The sequence below is a fragment of the Talaromyces atroroseus genome, assembly GCF_001907595.1.
Source record: "Talaromyces atroroseus strain IBT 11181 chromosome Unknown scaffold_1, whole genome shotgun sequence".
Classification (NCBI taxonomy): domain Eukaryota; kingdom Fungi; phylum Ascomycota; class Eurotiomycetes; order Eurotiales; family Trichocomaceae; genus Talaromyces; species Talaromyces atroroseus.
The window spans coordinates 2481274-2503198 of record NW_017971433.1 but is presented as its reverse complement, the minus strand read 5'-3'; the positions used below and the strand labels follow the sequence as shown (position 1 = coordinate 2503198).

The 21925-nt window shown below is 49.2% G+C and overlaps 5 protein-coding genes across 5 annotated transcripts, besides 1 other annotated feature; 3 read left to right on the top strand and 2 right to left on the bottom strand.

The window, feature by feature from the left end:
• Positions 1–290: 290 nt before the first annotated feature.
• UA08_01949 (hypothetical protein) lies at positions 291–1163 on the top strand (the record flags this gene model as incomplete). Its single annotated transcript, XM_020261670.1, has 1 exon — positions 291–1163. The coding sequence occupies one exon, from the start codon at positions 291–293 to the stop codon at positions 1161–1163; it is 873 nt and encodes a 290-aa protein (XP_020123642.1).
• Positions 1164–1563: 400 nt separating this feature from the next.
• Positions 1564–1637: a repeat region (Identified by RepeatMasker using a combination of RepBase library and repeat library created with RepeatScout).
• A 276-nt stretch (positions 1638–1913) lies between these two features.
• Positions 1914–2953, bottom strand: UA08_01948 (hypothetical protein; the record flags this gene model as incomplete). Its single annotated transcript, XM_020261668.1, has 5 exons — positions 1914–2029; positions 2079–2280; positions 2612–2683; positions 2841–2874; positions 2904–2953. 5 exons carry the CDS (start codon positions 2951–2953, stop codon positions 1914–1916), a joined length of 474 nt encoding a protein of 157 aa, XP_020123643.1.
• Positions 2954–3552: 599 nt separating this feature from the next.
• UA08_01947 (hypothetical protein) lies at positions 3553–4701 on the bottom strand (the record flags this gene model as incomplete). Its single annotated transcript, XM_020261667.1, has 1 exon — positions 3553–4701. One exon carries the CDS (start codon positions 4699–4701, stop codon positions 3553–3555), a length of 1149 nt encoding a protein of 382 aa, XP_020123648.1.
• Positions 4702–5290: 589 nt separating this feature from the next.
• UA08_01946 (COP9 signalosome complex subunit 2) lies at positions 5291–6973 on the top strand (the record flags this gene model as incomplete). Its single annotated transcript, XM_020261666.1, has 4 exons — positions 5291–5334; positions 5385–5543; positions 5604–5664; positions 5735–6973. 4 exons carry the CDS (start codon positions 5291–5293, stop codon positions 6971–6973), a joined length of 1503 nt encoding a protein of 500 aa, XP_020123649.1.
• Positions 6974–9535: 2562 nt separating this feature from the next.
• UA08_01945 (hypothetical protein) lies at positions 9536–21654 on the top strand (the record flags this gene model as incomplete). The annotated part of the gene is made up of 23 exons (XM_020261665.1): positions 9536–9856; positions 9920–10006; positions 10094–10157; positions 10231–10496; positions 10553–10824; positions 10881–11309; positions 12284–12455; positions 12541–13434; positions 13791–13837; positions 13944–14660; positions 14750–17064; positions 17544–17664; positions 17872–17918; positions 17983–18000; positions 18058–18133; positions 18227–18384; positions 18449–18529; positions 18592–18649; positions 18707–18891; positions 18952–20000; positions 20057–20206; positions 20279–21493; positions 21568–21654. 23 exons carry the CDS (start codon positions 9536–9538, stop codon positions 21652–21654), a joined length of 8829 nt encoding a protein of 2942 aa, XP_020123650.1.
• Between the last annotated feature and the right edge of the window lie 271 nt (positions 21655–21925).

The following is a 21925-nucleotide window of genomic DNA, read 5'->3' as shown; positions in this document are numbered from 1 at the left end:
CTTGTAGAGTATAGCGTTTTTGAACGTAAACAAAAAAAAAAAAAGTTATCCTATTCTTATTCGGTTCTGTCTTGCGTTGCCAGGTAGACAGACATCTCTGATCAAGGATCACGTGTTCAAGCTGCAACTCCGATGGCGTCACTTGCGCTGAGCTTGTCCGCTTTATTGACGTGTCGATACACCTTCAAGTTCACAAGAAAACAATGTTCCGACTCAAATATTTGATAATCACTACTTAGAACCTCCATTGAGGTCCGGGCCAAAGCCCTCGAACATTCATTCCAGTCACCATGCGCCTCGCTCACTTGCACTTCCCCGGCATCACCCCCTTCAACACGGTGTCGCAGATCCAGCAAGTCCTCACACTGCGCAATCTCGCCCACAAAAAAGCCATATCCTCTTCCTACACTTCATCGACACCCCCCGACCCAACAATAATAACCTTCACGCCCAACCCTGTCTACACCACCGGCCGCCGCGACCTCCCGCCATCCAACACCTCCTCGCCCTCAGACCAACAACCATCCCTCGAACTCTCGCTGCCACCGCCCCTCGAACCCATCCGCCCCCTCCTCAGCAGCAATGATCCTCAACGCAACCCCCCAATCGCAGAATACCACCCGACCCTTCGTGGTGGACAGACTACATACCACGGGCCGGGCCAGCTCGTAGCATACACCATCCTCGACCTGCGACGTCTGGGGCTCTCGCCGCGATGCCACATTCGTCTGCTCGAAAACTCCGTTATCGATCTTCTATCCAAGTATGGAGTCCGCGGCTTCGTGACCTCTGATGCGGGGGTATGGGTCAATGACAGAAATGCAAACGCAAACGCGCAAAAGATAACAGCCGTCGGCGTTCATCTCCGCCGAAACATTAGTTCCTACGGCATCGGCCTCAACATCACCGAAGAGCCCATGTGGTTCTTTAAGCAGATCGTGGCCTGCGGTCTAGAAGGGAAAGAAGCCACGAGTCTAGAAAGGCAGGGCGTAAAGCTGAGCTTGCGGGAAGCTGCAGATGGGTTTGTGCAGGCCTTTGTGGACAGGCTACAAGCTGATTTTCCACCGGGGCCGGAGAGGCGGAGGGAGGCGTTGGAAGGGGTGTATGAGGTTGGGGTGGAGGATGTTGTTGGTTCTTCTTCTTCTTCTTCTTCTTCTTCTTGACAGCAAAGAGAGTATCTCTTGATATAACCATCTTTGTAGATCTATTGTATATAGATAGAAAGTAATACTAAAAGGCATTGAAATCCGACTGTTTAATAAAAGACCGTAGAAATATGAAATAATCATCTCATTAATCCATGAAATACATGGGAAACTCGGAATCGACGGACGACAGGAAATCAAAAAAAAATAGTATAATTAAAAAAAAAGTTAAGGTATAATTAGATTATCTCTCAATAAGATGGGTCCAAAAGAGATCGATGGGAAGAAAATAAATCAAAGAAATGTTGCTTGTGCGTGCTAGCCAGATCGGCTATTTCGTTCCATGAGCCCAATTCAATGTCAATGGACTAGTCAACCTCATGGATGGCATTGTAGGCCTGCTGCTGGATGGGGAAATATCATATCATATCGCATTGCATTGCACTGCACTGCACTGCACTGCATCGCATCGCATCGCATCGCATCGCATCGGTTTATTTTTCGCGACAGGGACAACGCCGTTATCAATGCCAACAAAGTTGGAAAAAAAAAAAAAAAGGAAAGAAAGAAAGAAAAGAAAAAAGAGAAAGAAAGAAAGAAAAGAAAAAAGAGAAAAGGAAAACACCATGGTCAATTGAGAAGCGAAGGAGACGGGTTTAAGTAAAAGCTAAAGGTGGGAAGAATGTGCACGAATGGAAGAGAAAGGTAGGGGGCCAAGAGAATGGTTGCGAGGTGTATAGAAAAAATTGAAATGGGAGGCCGGTTTGTCTATAAAATGACGCATCCTCCACTCGAGCTGCCACCGGCTGGCTTCACTTCCAGCGCGACTTTGGCAGCTTCATAGAAGGTTTCGCGGATTCCGCGATTCTGGACGGCCGAGCATTCTTCTAATCGTTAGATCCAAACTTTTTTTTTCCCAGGTAAAAGACACACCTAGATATTTTACTGCACCAACTTCTTTCGCTTTTGCAAGCCCTTCATCAAAGCTAACTGCCTCCGGGTTCTCATTTTGCTCGTCGTCCTTTCGCAAGTCGCATTTCAGTGCTGTGAGGACCATTTTCACGCCGGGGCAGTTTTCGTGTATTTCTGCCATCCATTTGGTGGCTACATTTTCGAAGGAATCGCGGTTGTCGACCTATTCCGTTTCCATTCAGAGACGACACAAGAGAGACAAAGATGGATGTAGAGCATACGCTGAAACAAAGCATGATCACATGTGTATCCTCATAGGAAAGCGCGCGCAGGCGGTCGAATTCTTCTTGTCCGGCTGTGTCCCATAGTGACAGTTCCATGTGCGTATTATCGACGAAGATGTCTTCGGTTCGGCGGATGGTTAGTCAAGCCTTTGTCGGCGGCGAGTCGAGGGGGATAATAATCACCGTGAACATAATTCTCTAAAAAAACGATCCATCATATCAGCTGAATACTTCTCCCAGTATCTAGCCTCAAGCGGAATTTATACTCACCAAAAACCGTAGGTTCGCTTCAAGCCCGAGGGGAGCGATGTTAATTAACAGAACCAAAGACAGCGATAAGAGCTAGTGACATACTAGACAGTCGGGAAGAATCTTTTAAAACGAAATCAGTCACCCACGATTCTCGGATTCTTAGATATCAGGAAGACAGACGAACCCTCGAGTAAACACGTTCAAAGCCGAGGTCTTTCCACAAGCTCCATCTCCACTACCAGCATACCATCAATGAGAAGAACTTATCAGTCGTCGCTTCCCTTCGTCGTAATAAACGGCATACACTTACAGCAGAACCATCTTCCGCTGGACGACTTTTTGGCGGCCGCAGAGACTCATCTTGGCTGGCTGGCTGGATGCGCGGCGCTGGGTATCGAATCGATCGACCGATGTGATGAAGAACAAAGTCGCCCTTCTCGTTTATAATCGAGCAAGTCCGTCTAGCAAATATAGAAAAGAAAAAAGAACCCCGGCGGATGGGCGACAGAATCTGGTGGTATGCACGGAAACCAGGGGGATTGTTTAGGCCAGACGCCGCCTCCTCCACCAGCTCGAGGAGAATGCCGAGAGACACGTAAAGGCGCGATATATATATAAACGTAAGAAATAAAGAATGGTCGAGAACCAGTCGACGGCACACTCCCCCAGCTGATGGCTTTCTCTGTTCCGCGCAAAGACGACGCGAGGAGCAATCTCTGACGAAGCCAGATTTCATAGGGCGAGCTAAGGTGGTCGATGTCATGCCTGACCATTGAATGACATGCGAGACCCACGCAGCGGAACCTGCCGCGCTAGAGCCTCGCTGCGAGATAGCTAGCTAGCTACAATAGTGACCTATTGTTAATGTTATGAACGCCGCTGATATTACTATATGCAAAATACTAGTTCATTATTTGTATAGCATGATGATTAGGAAGCAACGCCCGGAAAATGTACAATTAATAAGCCTCCTGCTCCTTCTCGACATTGCGCCGTCCCCGCTGAAGCCGTTCAGAGAGATCCAGCTCGCCTGCCCGTTTGTTGATATTCGACAGAAAAGCGCCTTTGCCGCCTTCTTTGCTCGTCCGAGCCCGAGCGAGCTCGTCGGCCTCGCGCTCCGCCTGCTCGCGGGCATCTGCAGCTGCTAAGCGCTCCGCCCGCATGCTGTCCAGGTCATTCGCATTCTGCTGCATCGCCGCCAGCTTGGCTGCGCGCTCTGCGTCGTTGTTGCTTTTGGAAGGAGCCTGCGTGTCTCGGTACGACGGCGGCGCAGGCCGTGAATTGTGATGCCAGGTCTGTCGTCTGTCGTCTCGGTCACGCCGAGGGGAGCGATCGCGGCGATGGGGTTGTGGAGAATACGACCTTTCACGGTGATCGCGACGTGATGTGTGTCTGGATGAAGAAGGCGACCGTTGGCTGCGAGAATGTCTGACGGGCGACCGAGATCTGGAAATGCTATCGTCACGTCGGCGCCTATGCTTTCGATCATTGTCGTCGTCATAATCATGTCTTCTCGAGCGGTGCCGAGACCGTTTATCCTCGTCGTCTCGGTGTCGGTGCCGATGGCGATGGTGCCGGCGCTCCTTCTCTGACGACCCATTCTCCTTTCCTGCGGCCTGCATCAACTGTCTCCGCCGAACGGGATCGTTCATCACGGCTTCATATGCAGCCTGTTCCTGCTTTTTGATCGCCAACATCGGGTCCTCTCGTATCTTGGCAGCTGTGTCTCGAGCCGTATTGGCGTTTTGCAGGGCCATGAACGACTCCTCGTTCGCTGATTTCTCCAACTTCTGGTTGTCCGATCCCTTAATCAAGCCATCAATGCGTCGTTTTCCAAGTAGATATCCCTCCATCTCCTCTGTCGTTCCAAGTTGTCCATTCGAAGGTCCCGCATACATCCAATCGACGCGGTTGGCTCGTTTTTTCCCGCCTGCTGCCTCCTGGAGTTGCTGAATTTCCAGCATCTGTCGCTCTTCTTGTCGCTCCCGCATCATCTGATCGATGCGTTTGCGCTCCTCGAGCGCCTTCTTTTCTGCCAGCCATGTTTTTTCCTGGTTCTTCTGCAGGACTGGGTTCCAGCTCTTCTTCAAGTTGAGATCGCCACCCATGGTGATGTAGCAAAAACGCTATCGTGTGAAATGTGTAGATAAACCGAGTATTTAAAGTTGCCCTTCTTATCGGCACCGAGTGTTCCTGCGATGGAAAACCAGGTGTTGCGAAGACTTGAGAGTGGCGCAAAGAGTGGCTTGGAAGTTGAGGATGTCAGGCCGGCGCCGCTAGTCCTCTTTCGGTTAACGTTGCTTATGTAACCAGATGCATAAACTGGGCATTTGGGTGTACATTTACGATGAGTATGCATTATTAGTGCATCTTTGTATATTTAAGCGCAGCATAGTATGTATGACCAATCTACATTACTACTTTAACTAGATTGCGATGCTTTTTACTCTCGATGTCAATTCTGAAGGCGTAGCTGTAAGAACCGCCGGATCAACAAAGCGCCGCGCCGAGCCATGGCCCGTGCGTATTTACTGCCACTCTGTGCGGAGCCAATGATATGCATGCGTCACCGTCATTGAAGAGTCTCGCGGTGTTGAACCCAGCAACCCGCCCTGCTATCAGTCGCTTCTGCAAACCGCATTTACAGGGACTGCTCTTCTCATAGCTCTGGTCTACTGTTTCAGCACTCAACTCATCATGTCGGACGACGATGATTTTATGCAAGATTCTGGGGACGAGGAGTAAGCCTAGCTCTACCACTTCCCTTTGATCGCTACCGCTGACCAGACAGATATGACTTCGAGTACGAAGGCTCCGACGACGATGACTCTGGTGATATCGGAATAGAGAATAAATACTATAATGCCAAGCAGATCAAGGCGGATAATCCAGAAGAAGCCATCGATGAGTTCTTGGGTGTGCCAGCGTTGGAACAGGACAAAGGCGACTGGTAAGGCTTGATAAGACAGGCAGAATTTCGAAGGCCCATGTGCTTATATTATGTCGAAAGGGGCTTTAAGGGACTCAAGCAAGCAATCAAGCTTGAGTTCAAACTGGGTCGATACGATGATGTGAGCTATACCAACCGATTAAAGTAAGAAACATAAGATAAAATTTGTTCTGACAACCACTTTTACTTAGGCTATCGAACACTACCGCGAGCTCTTGACCTACGTGAAGTCAGCTGTCACGCGAAATTACTCGGACAAGTCAATAAACAACATGCTAGACTTTATAGAGAAAGGCTCGGATGACGAAAAGGCATATTCTTGTATGGAGGAATTTTACCGACTGACGCTCAACACTTTTCAAAACACCAATAACGAACGGCTATGGCTCAAAACGAATATAAAGCTGGCGAGGCTATGGCTGGATCGGAGAGAATTTACACAACTTACGAAGAAACTGCGAGAATTACATCGTGCATGCCAACGGGAGGATGGCTCAGATGACCCCAGTAAGGGAACATATTCACTTGAAGTGTACGCTCTGGAAATCCAGATGTACGCGGAGACCAAAAACAACAAACGACTCAAAGCACTCTACGAGCGAGCATTGCGAGTGCGATCTGCCGTCCCACACCCGAAGATTATGGGGATCATTCGTGAATGCGGAGGCAAGATGCACATGAGCGAGGAGAACTGGGAACAGGCGCAGAGCGACTTCTTCGAGTCATTCCGCAACTACGATGAGGCGGGATCCATGCAGCGCATCCAGGTCTTGAAATATCTCGTGCTAGCTACCATGCTTATGAAGTCCAACATCAACCCCTTCGACTCTCAAGAGACAAAGCCGTACAAGAACGACCCTCGCATATCGGCCATGACGGATCTCGTGGATGCATATCAGAGGGATGACATTCATACATACGAGGACATTTTACGAAAAAACCAGGATGTTTTAGCCGACCCATTCATAGCCGAAAACATCGACGAAGTCAGCCGTAACATGCGCACGAAAGCCGTTATCAAGCTCATTGCCCCGTACACACGGTTCACGCTGAGTTTTATCTCCAGGCAGATCAAGATCTCGATTTCCGAGGTACAGGAGATCTTGGGATTCTTGATTATGGATAAAAAACTCAATGCGAAGATCGACCAAGAAAACGGCACAGTCCTCGTTGAGAGCGCCAGCGACTTGGAGCGTCTGCAGGCAGTCCGCGAATGGTCTTCGTCACTCAAGGGACTGTGGCGGACCGCGCTCAACGATGGCGAGGGGTTTAGACTCGACGAAGCTGCGCTATCGCAAATGGGTCCTATGCACTCGCCATTCCAAGCGACGGCATTCGGAGACGATACCCGTACAACATCACACATTACGGGCAAAGGACGGGGCTGGAGGGGCAAGACGGGATTTGTGGGCAAAGCGGGAGGCTATTGAAGGGAATCACTTCTACGGTGACTCCATGCATGCATGCATGCGGTAAATGCATCACACACACACACGGATAATGAGAGTGGATGATAGGCAATGATTGATACGGAATAGAAATAAGTTCTTTCTTCCTGAAATGTTTTTACCTCCGGTAGTGGACGTAGGACCGACGGCGCCGAAATCCGCTGGATGTACCCAACATGCCTGAGTAGGTACTTCGGTACGTGAGTTCTATACCTAGGTACCTAATGTTAGGTACATATACATCGTAAGTCTACTATGTTTGGAAGCTACTAGGGCAAATCTCACATAGATTTACGACGATGCAACAAGTAACAAGACCCTGGCGGGCCCCCACTGTTGTCGCTAAGTTATTTAGCTAGGGCTCAGTGACGTGGTTAGTGTAGTTTTCTAGTGCATATGTAACTACACGACAGCATGTAGTATGTAGTTACATACAACAAAGTCACTGTACTAGTGGCTATGATCGATTCACCATCCGACTCCGGTTTCTTTACTTGCTTTATGGACTATGGCTGACCGGGATTGTAGATAATAGATAGCAAGCCAAATAATTACCCAATGCAGTAATAAAAGGCATTTGACCTGCTGATTGGCCGGGTTGCCTATATATGCCAATTGCTGACGGGTGAATGTACCCATCCTTCACACCTTCCAACAGTCCGATAGGAACTACGTGCAATTAGGAATGGAACAATAAGAAGGGCGAGATAAGGGACAAGCGTATGCATGAATGCATGCATCTGCTCGGCACTTGGTGAGGCGTGGAGGGGAACAGACAGAAGGCGACACGAAAAAAAATAAAAAATAAAAAGACATGCGGTCTGGTTTGAAAGTGTCGAATAGGAACATATCGCTCCCCGTTCCGGATACAAGGGCCCTGGTCCGGAACTCATGGATTTATCGAGGATGCTGTGGTTCAATTTAATTCAACTGTCTGTTCCCAGGTGAATCTGGAATGTAGTCAGATTACATAGTTAGCGGGATAGAGATGCATGCGCCATGGGCGAATCCGAGCGAGAGATCAATCAACCATTCCGATTCGCAGGATTGCTTTATTTGTGAAGCAGAAGAAAAAGAATGGATGCTCGCCAGGCTGGTCGAGATCATGGCATGCAGTTTCAGTGTTGTGTATTAGCTGACCACTCGAAAATAGTAAGATCGCGGACTGACTAATAATTATATACTACAGAGACATGTGATCTGTACCTAAAGTACAGCAGTATTGTCAGGTAACGTGCGTACAGTACGCGATACTTACGGCGTGACGTCCAGCGCGAGTACTTCACCCCGCTCCTTCCTCTCCTCGCTCGAGGCAACATCGCTACCTCTCTTATTGAATCTTCTCGTCCGAGCTGGAGTCGCGCGCATCTCTTTGACTCCAACCAAGCAATAATATCGCCGATAACTCGCTAGCGAGCTGTTCTTCGCCGCCGTCGAGCTGCCGAATAAAAAAAAAAAAGCAAATATATATACATTCACTGCCGGGCCTGGTCGTGGGTTGGTGTGAGTGCTGGCTTTTTTCTTCTCCTTCTTCGCAGCATCGCTTGTCCTCTGGCCCATCTCTAATTCTCTGCTTCCTATTCCTACGCGCTGTGTCACCCCCGCATTGACCCCAAGCCGGCTCGTTCGAGATTCCTCTGCCTGCTCTTCCTATTGATTGGGAACCATCCCTCTTTGTGCTGCCCATTCAAACCAGTTCCGTCTTTCTGTTCTTCTTCTTCTTCTTCTCCTCCTCCTCCTCCATCCTGCCTGACCGTTGGCAAAGCCCTTTCAAATCGCGCGGAGACCTGCATACAATGTTAGGTCTTGCGCGCCGCCCGTTGTTGAGAAACGTTGGAGACAAGACCAGAACGAGTAATCGGCCATTGCGTAAGTCTGATAACTGGATATGACAGATTCAAAAGCGTCCTCAATTCCGCATCCCAACGGCGAATGAATGAATGAATGTGAAGCCCGCATCCTTCGACAATACAGTCGCGACGGAAATTCGGGATTGTCCGAGTCTCAGGTCGATCGATCAATTAACCACCGGGCATGAAATTGGAGCAATATATATAACAGGAGCATTCTTCCATCGTGTCAAGTCAATTGAAACCGAATCAAACAGAGAACAGGTTTTCGTTTTCGCATTTGCAGCTGGTAACTTATTTAATTGCCATTTCTGCACGAAGCTCTTAGTGCGCAAGGACAAACCAATCAATCCCAACTCCGGTCGCGGTTTTGATTAAGCATTATTGGAGGACAACAGCTGCTGCTCTCCAGAACGCTTACTCCTCCGTCCGATACGATAACAATAGATCGGCCGGCCACATGCATGACGGTCTCTAAACTTGTTGATTGATCAGCAGTTCTGCACTAACTAGTTAACTACTTACACTTGTTACCATCTCCGCACGCAGCTTCGTCCCACCTTAGTCTCGATCATATCCAGAGCAGAGTGATACACCCAACAGAAACATAAATTAATGATGCTTATTTGATGTGTGCATTCCCCACCCCGCTTGATTCTTCTTTTTTCCCGTTGCCGACAGGATAAAACTCACCATGCCTTCTCTAGTCGTTCCCAGGTTCAGAGCATTGGAGCAGCGAAAGGGTGATATCATTAATGCGATGCAACTTTCTGGTGCCTCTCTAACACCCGACACTTTGTACTACCCGCACTTTTCTCGTGGAGCATATTTGGCATCAAACCTCGAAGAAAACATCAATCCCTCGACCTACGGCATTGCTTATAATTATTTCCCTTTTCCTTTCAGCGGCCTTTCGGCGTACGCGAAGCCCCAGCCTTACGCTATGGAGCCCTTATCTCGGGAAGAACTGGAACGGTTCCAGAAGCTCTCAAATGATTACGAAGCCGAAGTACCGGTGCGATTCTCTCTCGCTGCATTGTTTGATAAGCGTGTGTGCTGATTTCATTTTCGACTACAGGGCCCATTGGTATCGCCAAAACGGTCGAGTCAAGTCATATCGGCCGAGTATATGAACGCGGACCCTACCTATGTTACAAAGACTAATGTACGTGTTCGCTATACTCCTAACCACGATTTTGAACGCGGGGGGGTGGGGGGAAGTAATTGACTGACTGTGCTTGCACCTTTCTAGGCTCTTGCCTTGACACATCCCTTTACGCGGACCATGAAAGGAGATGGAAATTGTGGATGGCGAGGTACGAAGATATATAAGACTATTCCAATTGCGTTGACATTGTGTTTTCATTTTCTCACTCTGGTTTTTTCTAGCGGTTGCTTTCGGATATTTCGAGAACTTGTTCACGCTCCGCGACACGTTAAAAGTCCAGCAAGAGCTGGCTCGGATCAAGTCCATGAACAGGTTTCTCGATCAAGTAGGCCATCAAGAATACCTATACGAGACCTTCGTTGATGCCACCGAAGAGACCTTCGGCCAAGTAATCGACGCGATACAGAAGAACGTCCCCAACGAGACTTTCTTGGAGGACATCTTCAACGATTTCAGCCAATCTATGTCTATAATTACACATTTCAGAGTGAGTGGTGACAAACTTTTTCTCATTGTTTTGGAAATTCTCTAATCGACATGCAGCTCCTTACCGGCGCTTGGATGAAACTCAATCATGTTCGTTATCAGGCTTTCCTATCCACCCCTGTTGACCAATATTGCACCACGCGAATTGAGCCGGCCAAGACGGAGATCGACGAGGTTGGTCTCCAAGCGTTGGTAGATGGTGTCATTGAAGAATCCGGATTGGCAGTTGAAATTCTTTATCTCGACCGAAGTCAGGGCGATGCAGTCACTCCACATCTTTTATCCCCCAACCAAGAGAGTATCGCGAGCATCAGACTTCTGTACCGCCCGTAAGCTTTTGTTCTTCTTTTCCCTCGAATGTTAAATTAACGAGTCTTTGTAATAGTGGCCATTATGATCTTTTGTACTCGGCGGAACCCACTGTTCATATGACGCCCATAGTCAATTATCAATATGGGATGACAACAAATTTCAGTCCATGGGACGATGGTGCGCTGTCATTCGACGCCAATCCCCATTTGATGTCCATTCCCGGCCTCATGATGGACCCATCTACATTTGGTTCCGTCTCCAGTCCCCTGATGCCGACACCTCCACAGCCCCCTACTTTCATGCCGTCTCCCTCGCAGCACGATTACTATTCTCCTTCGATTAGCCCTCCAGTGCCGTCTACTGTCTCATCCCCCGCCCCTTCGACTCTACCGCTCAGTCCGCCGACAACGAAATCGTCCGACGGCCCGCAAATCCGGCTAAATCCGTTGGTGATGAAGCCCAATCTTAGCCATTCACTTCCGGTTACTACACCATTCAAAAAGTACGCCTCATCCTGCCCGATGCACCTTGTTCTAAAGAAGGCTAACATTTTTCCTGTAGCTCCCCGTACAATCAAGCTCATTTCCTCAACTCTGATTTTGAGCCTATCCATTGGGAACCGAATGAGGGACGGAAATAGTCAGCGTTTCGGAATCATAAAATAGAGAGAGAACGATCCAACGGAGGGAAAAAGGAAGGTGGAAGAAACGGAAACACGGAAAGGAGTTCCACCAAAATACGCTAATCTGGTCCTCTAATGAATTTATGAAAGGAGACGCATTCGCATGAACATGTTACACACTTTTTACTTTTCCCTCATTGCCTACAACGAACGGAATCATTCATTTGCTTTGGGTTTGACAGCGCTTTAGCATTTTCCCATCTGTTTTCTTGTTTGTTACTCTGGAACGAAATGATGTAGCTAGCTTTGCTAAGATGTGCTCTTCGCGAGGGAAAGAATCACCTTCTCTCTCACGAATGCGATGATGTCGCCCTTTTTTTTTTACACTTTGAATCAAATTGCATATTCGATAGTATTTCATTAGCCGGGGGTCATACGCTTGATTTTTTTTTTACTCTCTCTTTGCTTCTTCTATGATACTTCTATTGATAAGATTGACACAGTACCTGAGCTTAGAAGAACTCATCTGATAATGTTGATGCAGTCCGTACGAGAGAGAGAGAGAGAGAGTACTATTTTTAGTGCAACGGGCTAAGCTGGCTAGTCCGCCTTAGCGTTGATGGAGAATTGGAGATGCTGACGCAGCCTCAAAACATGTGATTTGACTAACGAGTTGCATATTATGCTGAGAACACTTTCTTGTCGTATGGATTGCATCCCATAGATCAGAGTTGGTTAGAAAACATGAAGCTGAAATGAAATGTTTGCCGCTCCTCTTTTCCCCTTCCCCCGTATTGACACCTCTTTTTCATAGGCGGACCAAGCTAACAGAAACGATGAATCAATAAACAAAGGATCGAGCTCGATGTTTCGGCACGTCTTCGACGCGCCATTCTGGACAACGATGTCTTGCTGGTCAAGCGTCTCATAAAAAATAATCCGTCTTGTCTCGAGAACCCGGACTTCGAAGACCGGAGTAATACTTCCTTGCATTTAGCGGCGGTTAAGGGGCATTTGTATATATTGGTATGTCTGTTGCACCACCACCACCACCGTTTATTTTATTACTTGAGGTCATTTGCCTGACTATGCCATTGAATTGGAAATATAGAAACTTTTGTTATCGCTTGGCCATGATTCCTGCACGCCCAACATTGACCGTACCGGCTATGATTCGGCCCCGGGCGTCAGTCTCAACGTCGATTCCTCGACAGCTCTCCATCTCGCCGCTGCCCACTCCCATCCCGACTGCGTCGATCTGCTCTGTCGAGCATTGCCACACATCATAGACTGGAAGGATAAAGAAGGCAAAACCGCTCTTATGCTTGCCGCGCAGAGCTCGAATCCCAGTTATGTTCCAGTAAACAGTACCTGCCATGTGCCGTTTTCTGGCCGACCTCGCGCGGTTTCGGCAGCCTCGGTAATGGCCTCCGAGGATATCACTGCTATCACCAGCCTGCTCGCCCACGGCGCTTCACTCACCGCGACCGACCACTTGGGTAACACAGCTCTGCATCATGCGTCTGCCTGGGGCAATTTGAAAGCGGTCCGCGCTCTCCTCGCGGCTGGCGCACCACCTCTGGCGCTCAACAAAGCTAACCATACCCCTCTCGACTACTCCATCACGAAGCAAGCAGCCCAGTATTTCCAGGGCATTGTCAGTGACTTGGAGAGTTGGAAAGCGGGCGACAGGCCAACACAGGATCAGCAGTTACAATCGCAACAGCCAAAGGCTTTGAAACTCAATACCGCAGCGGCGCGGACAATCGTAACGCCGCCCCATGACGCCGGCACTCGAAAATTGGGATCGCCCATGTCGTCGCCGGTCAAGAGTCGAAATCAGGAGCAGCAGCAGCACACCATCATCAATACGTCGCCTGTGAAGACGAATTTCGGCGGCCTCAGGCTCGTGATTGATACCGAGAGCGCGGAACTTGCGGATCTTGACGATGTGCCTCCGACGGCGAAAAGGATTGAGCGGTCGCCTGTTGAGGAGCCGAGAGTGGTTCAGTCTTGATAGATGGGTTGTTACCTAGGTAGTTAGCAAGCGGGTTCCATAGTAGGGTTCGACTATATATCGTCAACATATATATATATATATATATTTCATTGTGCATAAGGGTGGCCAGCGGACTGGACTGGAGTTTGCTTTTGTTTTACTATTTATGTATTTTTTCTTCTTCCTTTTTTATGCGTCTATTACTCTTAAGACTATTGAATCGGCACTGGCGATCCTCTGTTGACTCCGTATGACTATCCGACGTTTGTATATACTATACCAGCACTCCGTATATAGTTTCGGCGAATCAGACGGGGGTTGTTGCGTATTGTGCATACAATACGCGGTATTGACGCTCCCAGACGGGCGAATGGCGGGGCTCCATGCGATCACCCCCAGCATCCGGCCGGTAAGTTACGACGTAATGCCGTATACGGCCTAGTAGCCCGGGTGTCCCGCGTCGGCGTCATGCCTGCAAATAGTCTATTGAGACACACCACGCACTGATGTTACAGTCAGTACTGCTCTCCTCCCCTCTCCTCTCCGCTTCTTCAAAACTCCATCTGTTATTCTGCACTTCCTGTCTTGTTCCTCCATGGATTCGACATTGCACCGTTCCCGCCTGCTGCAGCTGCTCCTGTGAACTCGAAACCACCAATGGGTTCATTCACCGGTTATGTGATCGTCTACGTTCTCGGCGGCGTTACATTCATACCTCTTGCCATCGCCCTGTTGGTTCTCCATGCATATCTCACGCTCAAACCGCCCGTGCAGCAAGACGAGTCTTCCTCTTCTGCTGCTAGTATATCCGCTACCGTCCGCGATAACAACAACAGCAGCACCAAAAATGGGGTCCTTGGCGGATCGCCGTATGATGTCAACAACAACAACAACAGCAGGAAATCAAGTCTACTTCAACCCAACGACGACCAATACAGTCTGAAAAGCGGCACTGATGTTCTCGCCGAGAAATTCCAGCGCACCCACGAATCTGATGTGGCAGCCGGGTTCTTTGCTGTTTGTCGTGACTATGTTCCCGGCGGTGTGAATGGGAAGCCGCCCGAAAGAACCACGCCGGCCGGCGAGGTCGTTGGTACTGAGAGTCCCAGTGTCTATCAGAGCATGTATCGGAGCATCTTTGAGCGGAGACAGCCTTCAGCGAGTATTGAGCCGGCGAATAACACCGGAAAGAATTTCAAAAAGGCGCGGAATGTGTTCTATATCGTTCTTAGGTGAGTGTGTTTTTTTTCCCCCCCTGCTTCTATTGATTTTATTGAAGAGCAATGCAACGTGAAGCTTTGACACTCATTGGTTAAAATAGACACGGCCATTTGATGCTCTACGACGACGAACAACAGATCGAGGTCCGCCATGTGATCTCATTGGCACACCATGATGTTAGTATCTACGGCGGCGGGGAGGATATTCCAGAAGGGGAGCTCTATGCCAAACGGAATGCCATATGCCTGAGTCGAAGGGAGGATTCAATCGCCGATCTACGAGGACTGACTCCGCCTTTCTATCTGTTTTGTCAGAACCAATCAGTCAAAGAGGACTTCTACCATGCTCTACTGAAGAATCAGGAGAAAATACCCAACTCGCCCAACTCCCCGCCATCACCGCAGCTTTATAATGTCAAAGATATCGTCAAACTTGTCCAGGATCTCCACGCATCCGAAGAACACCTGCAGACTCGTTGGATCAATGCGCTGATCGGAAGGTGGTTCCTTGCGATGTACAAGACACCCGAGATGTACGAGTTTGTTCGCACAAAGATAACCAAAAAGATCTCGCGGGTTCCGAAGCCGAATTTCATCTCCCACATTGCATTGCAGAAGATCGACATGGGCCAGGGGGCGCCCTCTATTACGAACCCACGGCTTAAAGACCTGACTGTTGACGGAGACTGCACTGTGGAAGCTGATGTGAACTACAGCGGCAACATCCGTATTGAGATCTCAGCAACTGCTCGAATCGACCTCGGTCCTCGAATTAAGGCTAGAGAAGTCAATCTTATTCTGGCCGTTGTTTTGAAGAAGTTGACTGGCCACGTACTGATTCGCTTCAAACCACCTCCCAGCAACAGAATTTGGTTCTGCTTCGCAAGCAAGCCTGACATGACTATGTCTATCGAACCCGTTGTCAGCGCCAGACAAATCACGTACGGAATCATCCTCCGAGCGATCGAGAGTAGGATCCGCGAAGTGGTCGAGGAGACCCTTGTGTTTCCTTACTGGGACGATGTTCCATTCTTAGACACATCGTCCTTTGCGTTCCGTGGCGGTATCTGGCAACGGGAAATTCCCAAGATTCCGGTTGGGGTAGAAATTCCTGACGAACCGGAAGCTGAGAACGAGTCAGAAGAAACCGTTGCTATTCCGGCCGAGGCATTGAAGACAAAGGACGAACGCAGCTGGAGTACCCCTGATTTTGTCAAAGGAAATACCTCGTCACTCAGGTCCACTAAAAGCGTAAAGTCTACGCTCTCCGATTCTCCAATAAATGAAGCTGCTGCTGCCTCCTCATCGGTGGACAAGCGGAATAACTCTTCGCCTCTAGAAGCTATTCGCGCACGCACTTTTTCTAATGTCGCAGAGCCCGTCATCACAGCAGATCACGGTAGAGCAGATAAGACTGAGACCGAATCTCCGAAGAGCGACAAGCGAAATAGTATGAAACGAGACGCCACGAGTTCAATGATTGAAATCAAAACTCGGTCTCAATCTAATTCCATTTCCAGCACGCCTTATGGATCACCGCCAAAGGAGAACTTTCTGGGATCTACATCGTTCCGAGACCAGGTAGTCATGTCGTCTGCTACTGACACGTCAGCTAGCCGCGACAGTGGGAACTTTCAACGACCGGGTTCTTCCAACTCGGAGGCTATGTCTAGCACCGTTTCTCTCACCTCATCCATAACATCTAGCGAAGAGGCGGTCCGCAAAGGGAAATTCGAGAGCATCAATAGATCATTCACACAGTCAGGATCTTCTGACAAGCGGTCTACCACCACGGCGATTGGCACGGCAACTGCAGCAGCAAAGAAATGGGGTTGGAATGTTTTGAATAAGGCCGACCAACGCAGGCAACCTGGCGACATGGGACCCAAACCGGGAACGCCAGAACATCCCATTGGACGCGGGCGTCCACTTCCACCTCCAGGAACACCGCTACCGCCACCACAGCGAAGCGGTTTCATGACAGGTTCCATCAGTATGCCTAAGAGAAAACCCGTCCCCCCACTTCCTGGCCAACTGTCCGATGAGAAAAGGGAAGAAAGAAGGCCGGTCCCGCCGCCACCCTTGCCGAAAAGAAAGAACGTTCCTATTTACGAAACCAACAACTTGACTTTCACGGACGATCTTCTGGTCGTCGAAGCACCGCCGGATTCCGAACCCAATAGTCCTGCAATGGCGATTCCGCCGCCGCTGCCGTCGAGGGTTGAAGCTGATGTAGTGCTGCCGACCTCGTCAACCTCGGAGATAACGAGCACACGGTCTCGGGATGACGAAAAGCCAAGCGAGACTCATTTTGATCGTGAGGACGAAGGTGATGATCATTCAGATTCCGGCTTTGAGCGCATCTCAGGCTCGTCTACGGAAGATATTCATCATTCAGCGTCGCTACATCAACATCGTAAGTCTACGACTGCGGTGAATGATGGAACTGGTGGACGCATAGATAAGCCGGGCAGTCGGACGCAGTCTCAGGAAGACTTGCTATTGTAGCCGTCTTATTCGTCTTATTCTCGTTGCATTTTTTCCCCCTCCGATGTATGTATGCATGATATTGTGTTTTGGGTCTTGGTCTATCAGGCGCATAGCAGATCGGGTTATCTGCGACGGGCGTTTGGGAAGATTTAGGCGGCGTTTGGGTGTGGGTTGATTCTTTTTACGTTTGAGGTTTGATTGATGTAAATACCAGCATTCGATAGACACCAACAGATCTATGCTCTTCATACTGTTCTGATAGTTCTTATATGCCAAGACCCGCAGCTGTAGCGTGATTGGCTCGGGCCGGCCGCACGGCAACCCAGGAACGTCATTTGGGCTTGTTTAATCCGTCTGCCTGTCTGTCCTGACCATAGTATTCTCTCCGAGCAATTGACTCTTCAGCCTGCACTTCATCCTTTGGTTTCTTTTGGCATCGCACTGCACGTATCTCATCCTATACTCCCATCCGCCCGACTTGGAAGGCTGCCACGGCGGCGGCGGGTGTCGTTGGTACTCCAGACTCGTCAGTCGAAGCTTGCTTGCTTGCTCCTGAGCCCCGCCCCTCAGCGCCTCTGCTCATCCTCCTTTTTTTGCTGCTGTGTGGCCGGTCCGAAGAGCAATAATCAATCATGAGCAGGTACAATATATCCTCAAAACCACGACATATTCGAAACACCGAAAAGAGAGAAAGATAGAGACAGTTGCTTACTCGTGTTGTTGTTGCTGCTAGGACCGAAGCCGATCTTGCGGTAAACATCCGCAAAGCTACCAGTGTTGGTATGTTTGTCTGTCTTGTTGTATATTGATTAGGCGGATTGTGCTGATGGTTACTGTGATGCAGAGGAAACTGCGCCGAAAAGTACGTACCCGGTCGAACACCTGATGTGTCTCTGATCGCTGACGATTGCATCTCCAGGAAAACATGTGCGGAGTTGCATCGTTTACACCTGGGACCACAAGTCCTCCGTTGCGTTTTGGGCTGGCATGAAAGTGTACGATATAACCTTTTCCTTTTCTCTTTTCGGGCCTCCCAGTGCTGGCTGTAGATTGGATGAAAAACCGGACTCACGTTCTTGTCCAAATAGACAACCCATCCTCGCAGATGAAGTGCAGACGTTCAAAGCTCTTATCACGATCCACAAAGTCCTCCAGGAAGGCCATCCGGTCGCCATCCGCGAAGCTCAGAACCATGCCAACTGGATTGATAGTTTGATGAGAGGTGTGGGCGGGGAAGGTCTACGAGGTTTGTTGCTCTGTCCGGTTGAACTTGCGATTTATTGTAACTGATAATTGGCATCCACGTAAAGGCTACGGTCCGTTGATCCATGATTATGTTATGTTTTTGGAATCAAAGCTCCATTTCCACCGCAATCATCCCGAATTCAATGGTTAGTTGTTGCCACTTGCTTGTCATCGCCACCTTGAGTTCTTGCTGAAAGGAGTTGGACAGGTCTTTTTGAGTATGAGGAATATATCAGTTTGAAGACGATCAATGATCCGAATGAGGGGTATGTCTGACCGAAGACTTTTTTCGTTAAGAGTGCTGACCGCTAACGGATAAACAGCTACGAAGCCATTACAGATCTTATGAATCTGCAGGACCAGATCGACTCCTTCCAGAAACTTATATTTTCTCACTTCCAGCATGGCACGAACAATGAGTGCAGAATATCCGCCTTGGTGCCTTTGGTGCAGGAAAGTTACGGAATCTACAAATTCATCACTAGCATGCTGCGCGCGATGCACACAAGTAAGTGCCTGTTCGACTGAATAATGGAGGCTTTTCACAGCTAATAGTCAAATCTTGAAGCAACCGGTGATGACGAGGCCCTCGAGCCCCTTCGCACGCGCTATGATGCGCAACACTACCGTCTCGTCCGATTTTACTATGAGTGCTCGAACTTGCGGTATTTGACTAGTTTGATCACCGTTCCTAAGCTCCCACAGGATCCTCCAAGTCTCCTGTCTGAAGAAGAGGAACGACCGGCACTTCCGGCACGGCCAAGGAACGAGGTTGAACGAGAGCCCACACCACCTCCCAAACCCGCAGCGGCGGAACCAGAGCCTATGAACGAGTTCTGGAATAACGAAGCTAGGCGTCAGCAGGAAGAGTTTGAAGCAGAACAGCGACGGCTACAGCAGCAGTGGGAGGAGCAACAGCGCCAACAACTCCAAGCCCAGCAACAGGCACAGCGCGATTTCGAGGAACAACAGAGACTACAAGCGGAGCAACAGCGACTTGCTCAAGAGGCGCTACTTCGCGACCAGTACGCGCAACAAACGCAAGGCCGCATGGCCGAGTTGGAGCAGGAGAACCTCAATGCTCGTGCACAGTACGAGCGCGATCAACTCTTGCTGCAACAGTACGATAAGCGAATGAAGGATCTGGAGGAGCAGCTAAACAACATAAACGGCAATTTCAACCTTCAGATTACCTCAAAGGATGACCAGATCAAGGCGCTCCAGGAGCAGATAAACACATGGCGCTCCAAGTATGAGTCTTTGGCCAAGCTGTATTCGCAGCTTCGACAAGAACATTTAGACCTGTTGCAAACCACCAAAGCATTGAAATTGAAGGCGGCGTCGGCCCAGGAAGCCATCGACAAGCGCGAGAAGCTCGAACGGGAGATGAAGACGAAGAACCTCGAGCTTGCGGACATGATCAGAGAGCGTGACCGTGCCTTGCACGACCGAGACCGCCTGACCGGTACCAACAGGGAAGATACCGAGAAGCTGAAACGTGAGCTAAGGCTTGCTATCGAGCGTGCAGAGAATGCGGAGCGACAGAAGGGATCTGAAATTTCGTCGCTGCTGTCCAAGTATAACCGTGAAATGGCTGATATGGAGGAATCGTTGCGCGTATGTTCTTTTTATCGACTTTCTTTTGGTCAATGTGCCGGTACTAATCTAAGTAGAACAAAACGCGTGCTTTAGAAGAGTACGCTTCCAAAGGTGGCGAGCTCAACGAAGACCACGAACTTGCGTTGCGCGAGAAAGATGAGGAAATTGAAGTGTACAAGTCTGGTATGGAGCAGGCTCTCATGGAGCTAGAAGAGTTGAGATTGGTAAGATTGCATTCTATTTCAAAAGCATGACGATTTCTTTATGTCTTATGTATGATGCTCATTTTGTTGTAGAACCAAGGAGATGCAGACCACGCCTTGGATTCTCAGATCGACGAAGTCCTGCATGGAACGGTGGCCAAGATCAATGATATTATTGACTCTGTCTTACAAAGCGGTGTCCAGCGCGTGGATGACGCCTTGTACGAGTTGGAGTCTTCGATGCAGGCCGGTAATCAAAATGCATCGCCGGCTTACGTGCTTTCTCAGGTGGAGAAAGCTTCTGCCTCGGCTACAGAGTTCTCTACTGCTTTCAACAATTTTATTGCGGATGGCCCGAATAGCTCCCACGCTGAGATTATCCGCACAGTGTCGGTTTTCTCTGGCTCCATTGCCGACGTGCTGAGCAACACCAAGGGTCTGACGCGTTTCGCTACGGACGATAAGAATTCCGACCAGCTCATCAATGCTGCTCGCAAACCCGCACAGGCGACAATCCGGTTCCTCCGCGGCTTGCAGTCATTCCGCTTAGAGGGTCTCGAGGCACTACAAAAGACTGACGTGGTGATCAATAACAACTTGGAAGTACAACGCGATCTCCAGACGCTGTCCAAATTCGTCGACACATTCGCTCCCAAGGGTAGCAAAATTAGCACATCCGGGGATCTGGGTGACCTTGTGGACCAGGAACTTGAGAAGGCAGCGAATGCAATTGACGCAGCGGTCGAGCGCTTGGCCAGATTGCGCAAGAAGCCCCGTGATGGTTACACTACGTACGAGCTCCGTGTCAACGACACAATCCTGGAGGCAGCACTGGCCATTACCAGTGCGATTGCGGAGCTCATCAAAGCGGCGACTGAGTCCCAGCAAGAGATTGTACGGGAAGGCCGCGGCAGCTCGTCACGGACAGCGTTCTACAAGAAGAACAACCGCTGGACAGAAGGGTTAATCTCGGCGGCCAAAGCAGTGGCTACATCGACAAACCGTCTTATTGAAACGGCCGACGGTGTTATTTCCGGCCGCAACTCTCCCGAACAACTCATCGTGGCCAGTAACGACGTGGCTGCCAGCACGGCACAGCTGGTGGCTGCATCGCGTGTCAAGGCGACATTCATGAGCAAGACGCAAGAGCGCCTCGAGACGGCCAGCAAAGCCGTGGGAGCTGCCTGCAGGAGCCTGGTCCGACAGGTGCAGGCTATCATTGCAGAGAAGAACAAGGATGAGGGCGAGGCTGTTGATTACTCGAAATTGAGTGGCCATGAATTCAAAGTGCGCGAGATGGAGCAGCAGGTTAGTTTTTTTTTTCTTTGCTCTCTCTCTTTTCTCCATACTTGCTTCGTAGTTACTGATTTGTCTATTTACAGGTTGAGATTCTCCAACTCGAAAACGCACTCTCCCAGGCTCGCACGAGATTGGGAGAAATGCGCAAGATTTCTTATCAAGAAGAGTAGCCAATGTTTGGAGGAGAAGAAAACATCTGTACAGAAATTGCCTCTTTTTTCTTTTTCTTTTTTTTTTTTTTTTTTCACACCTGTCATTTATTCCTCTGTCTATTCGTTATTTCCCGACTTAGTCACAAGTCGTTTTATTTTCATTGCGTATTGTTTGGTAGTATAGTAGTGCTACTCTGTTCGTTCTTTTTCTTTTCGTGTCTGACTATCAATAGCTGTTCTCACCGACCTTGGTAGACCTGTTGCGTGCGTAGATAGAATTTCTTCATCG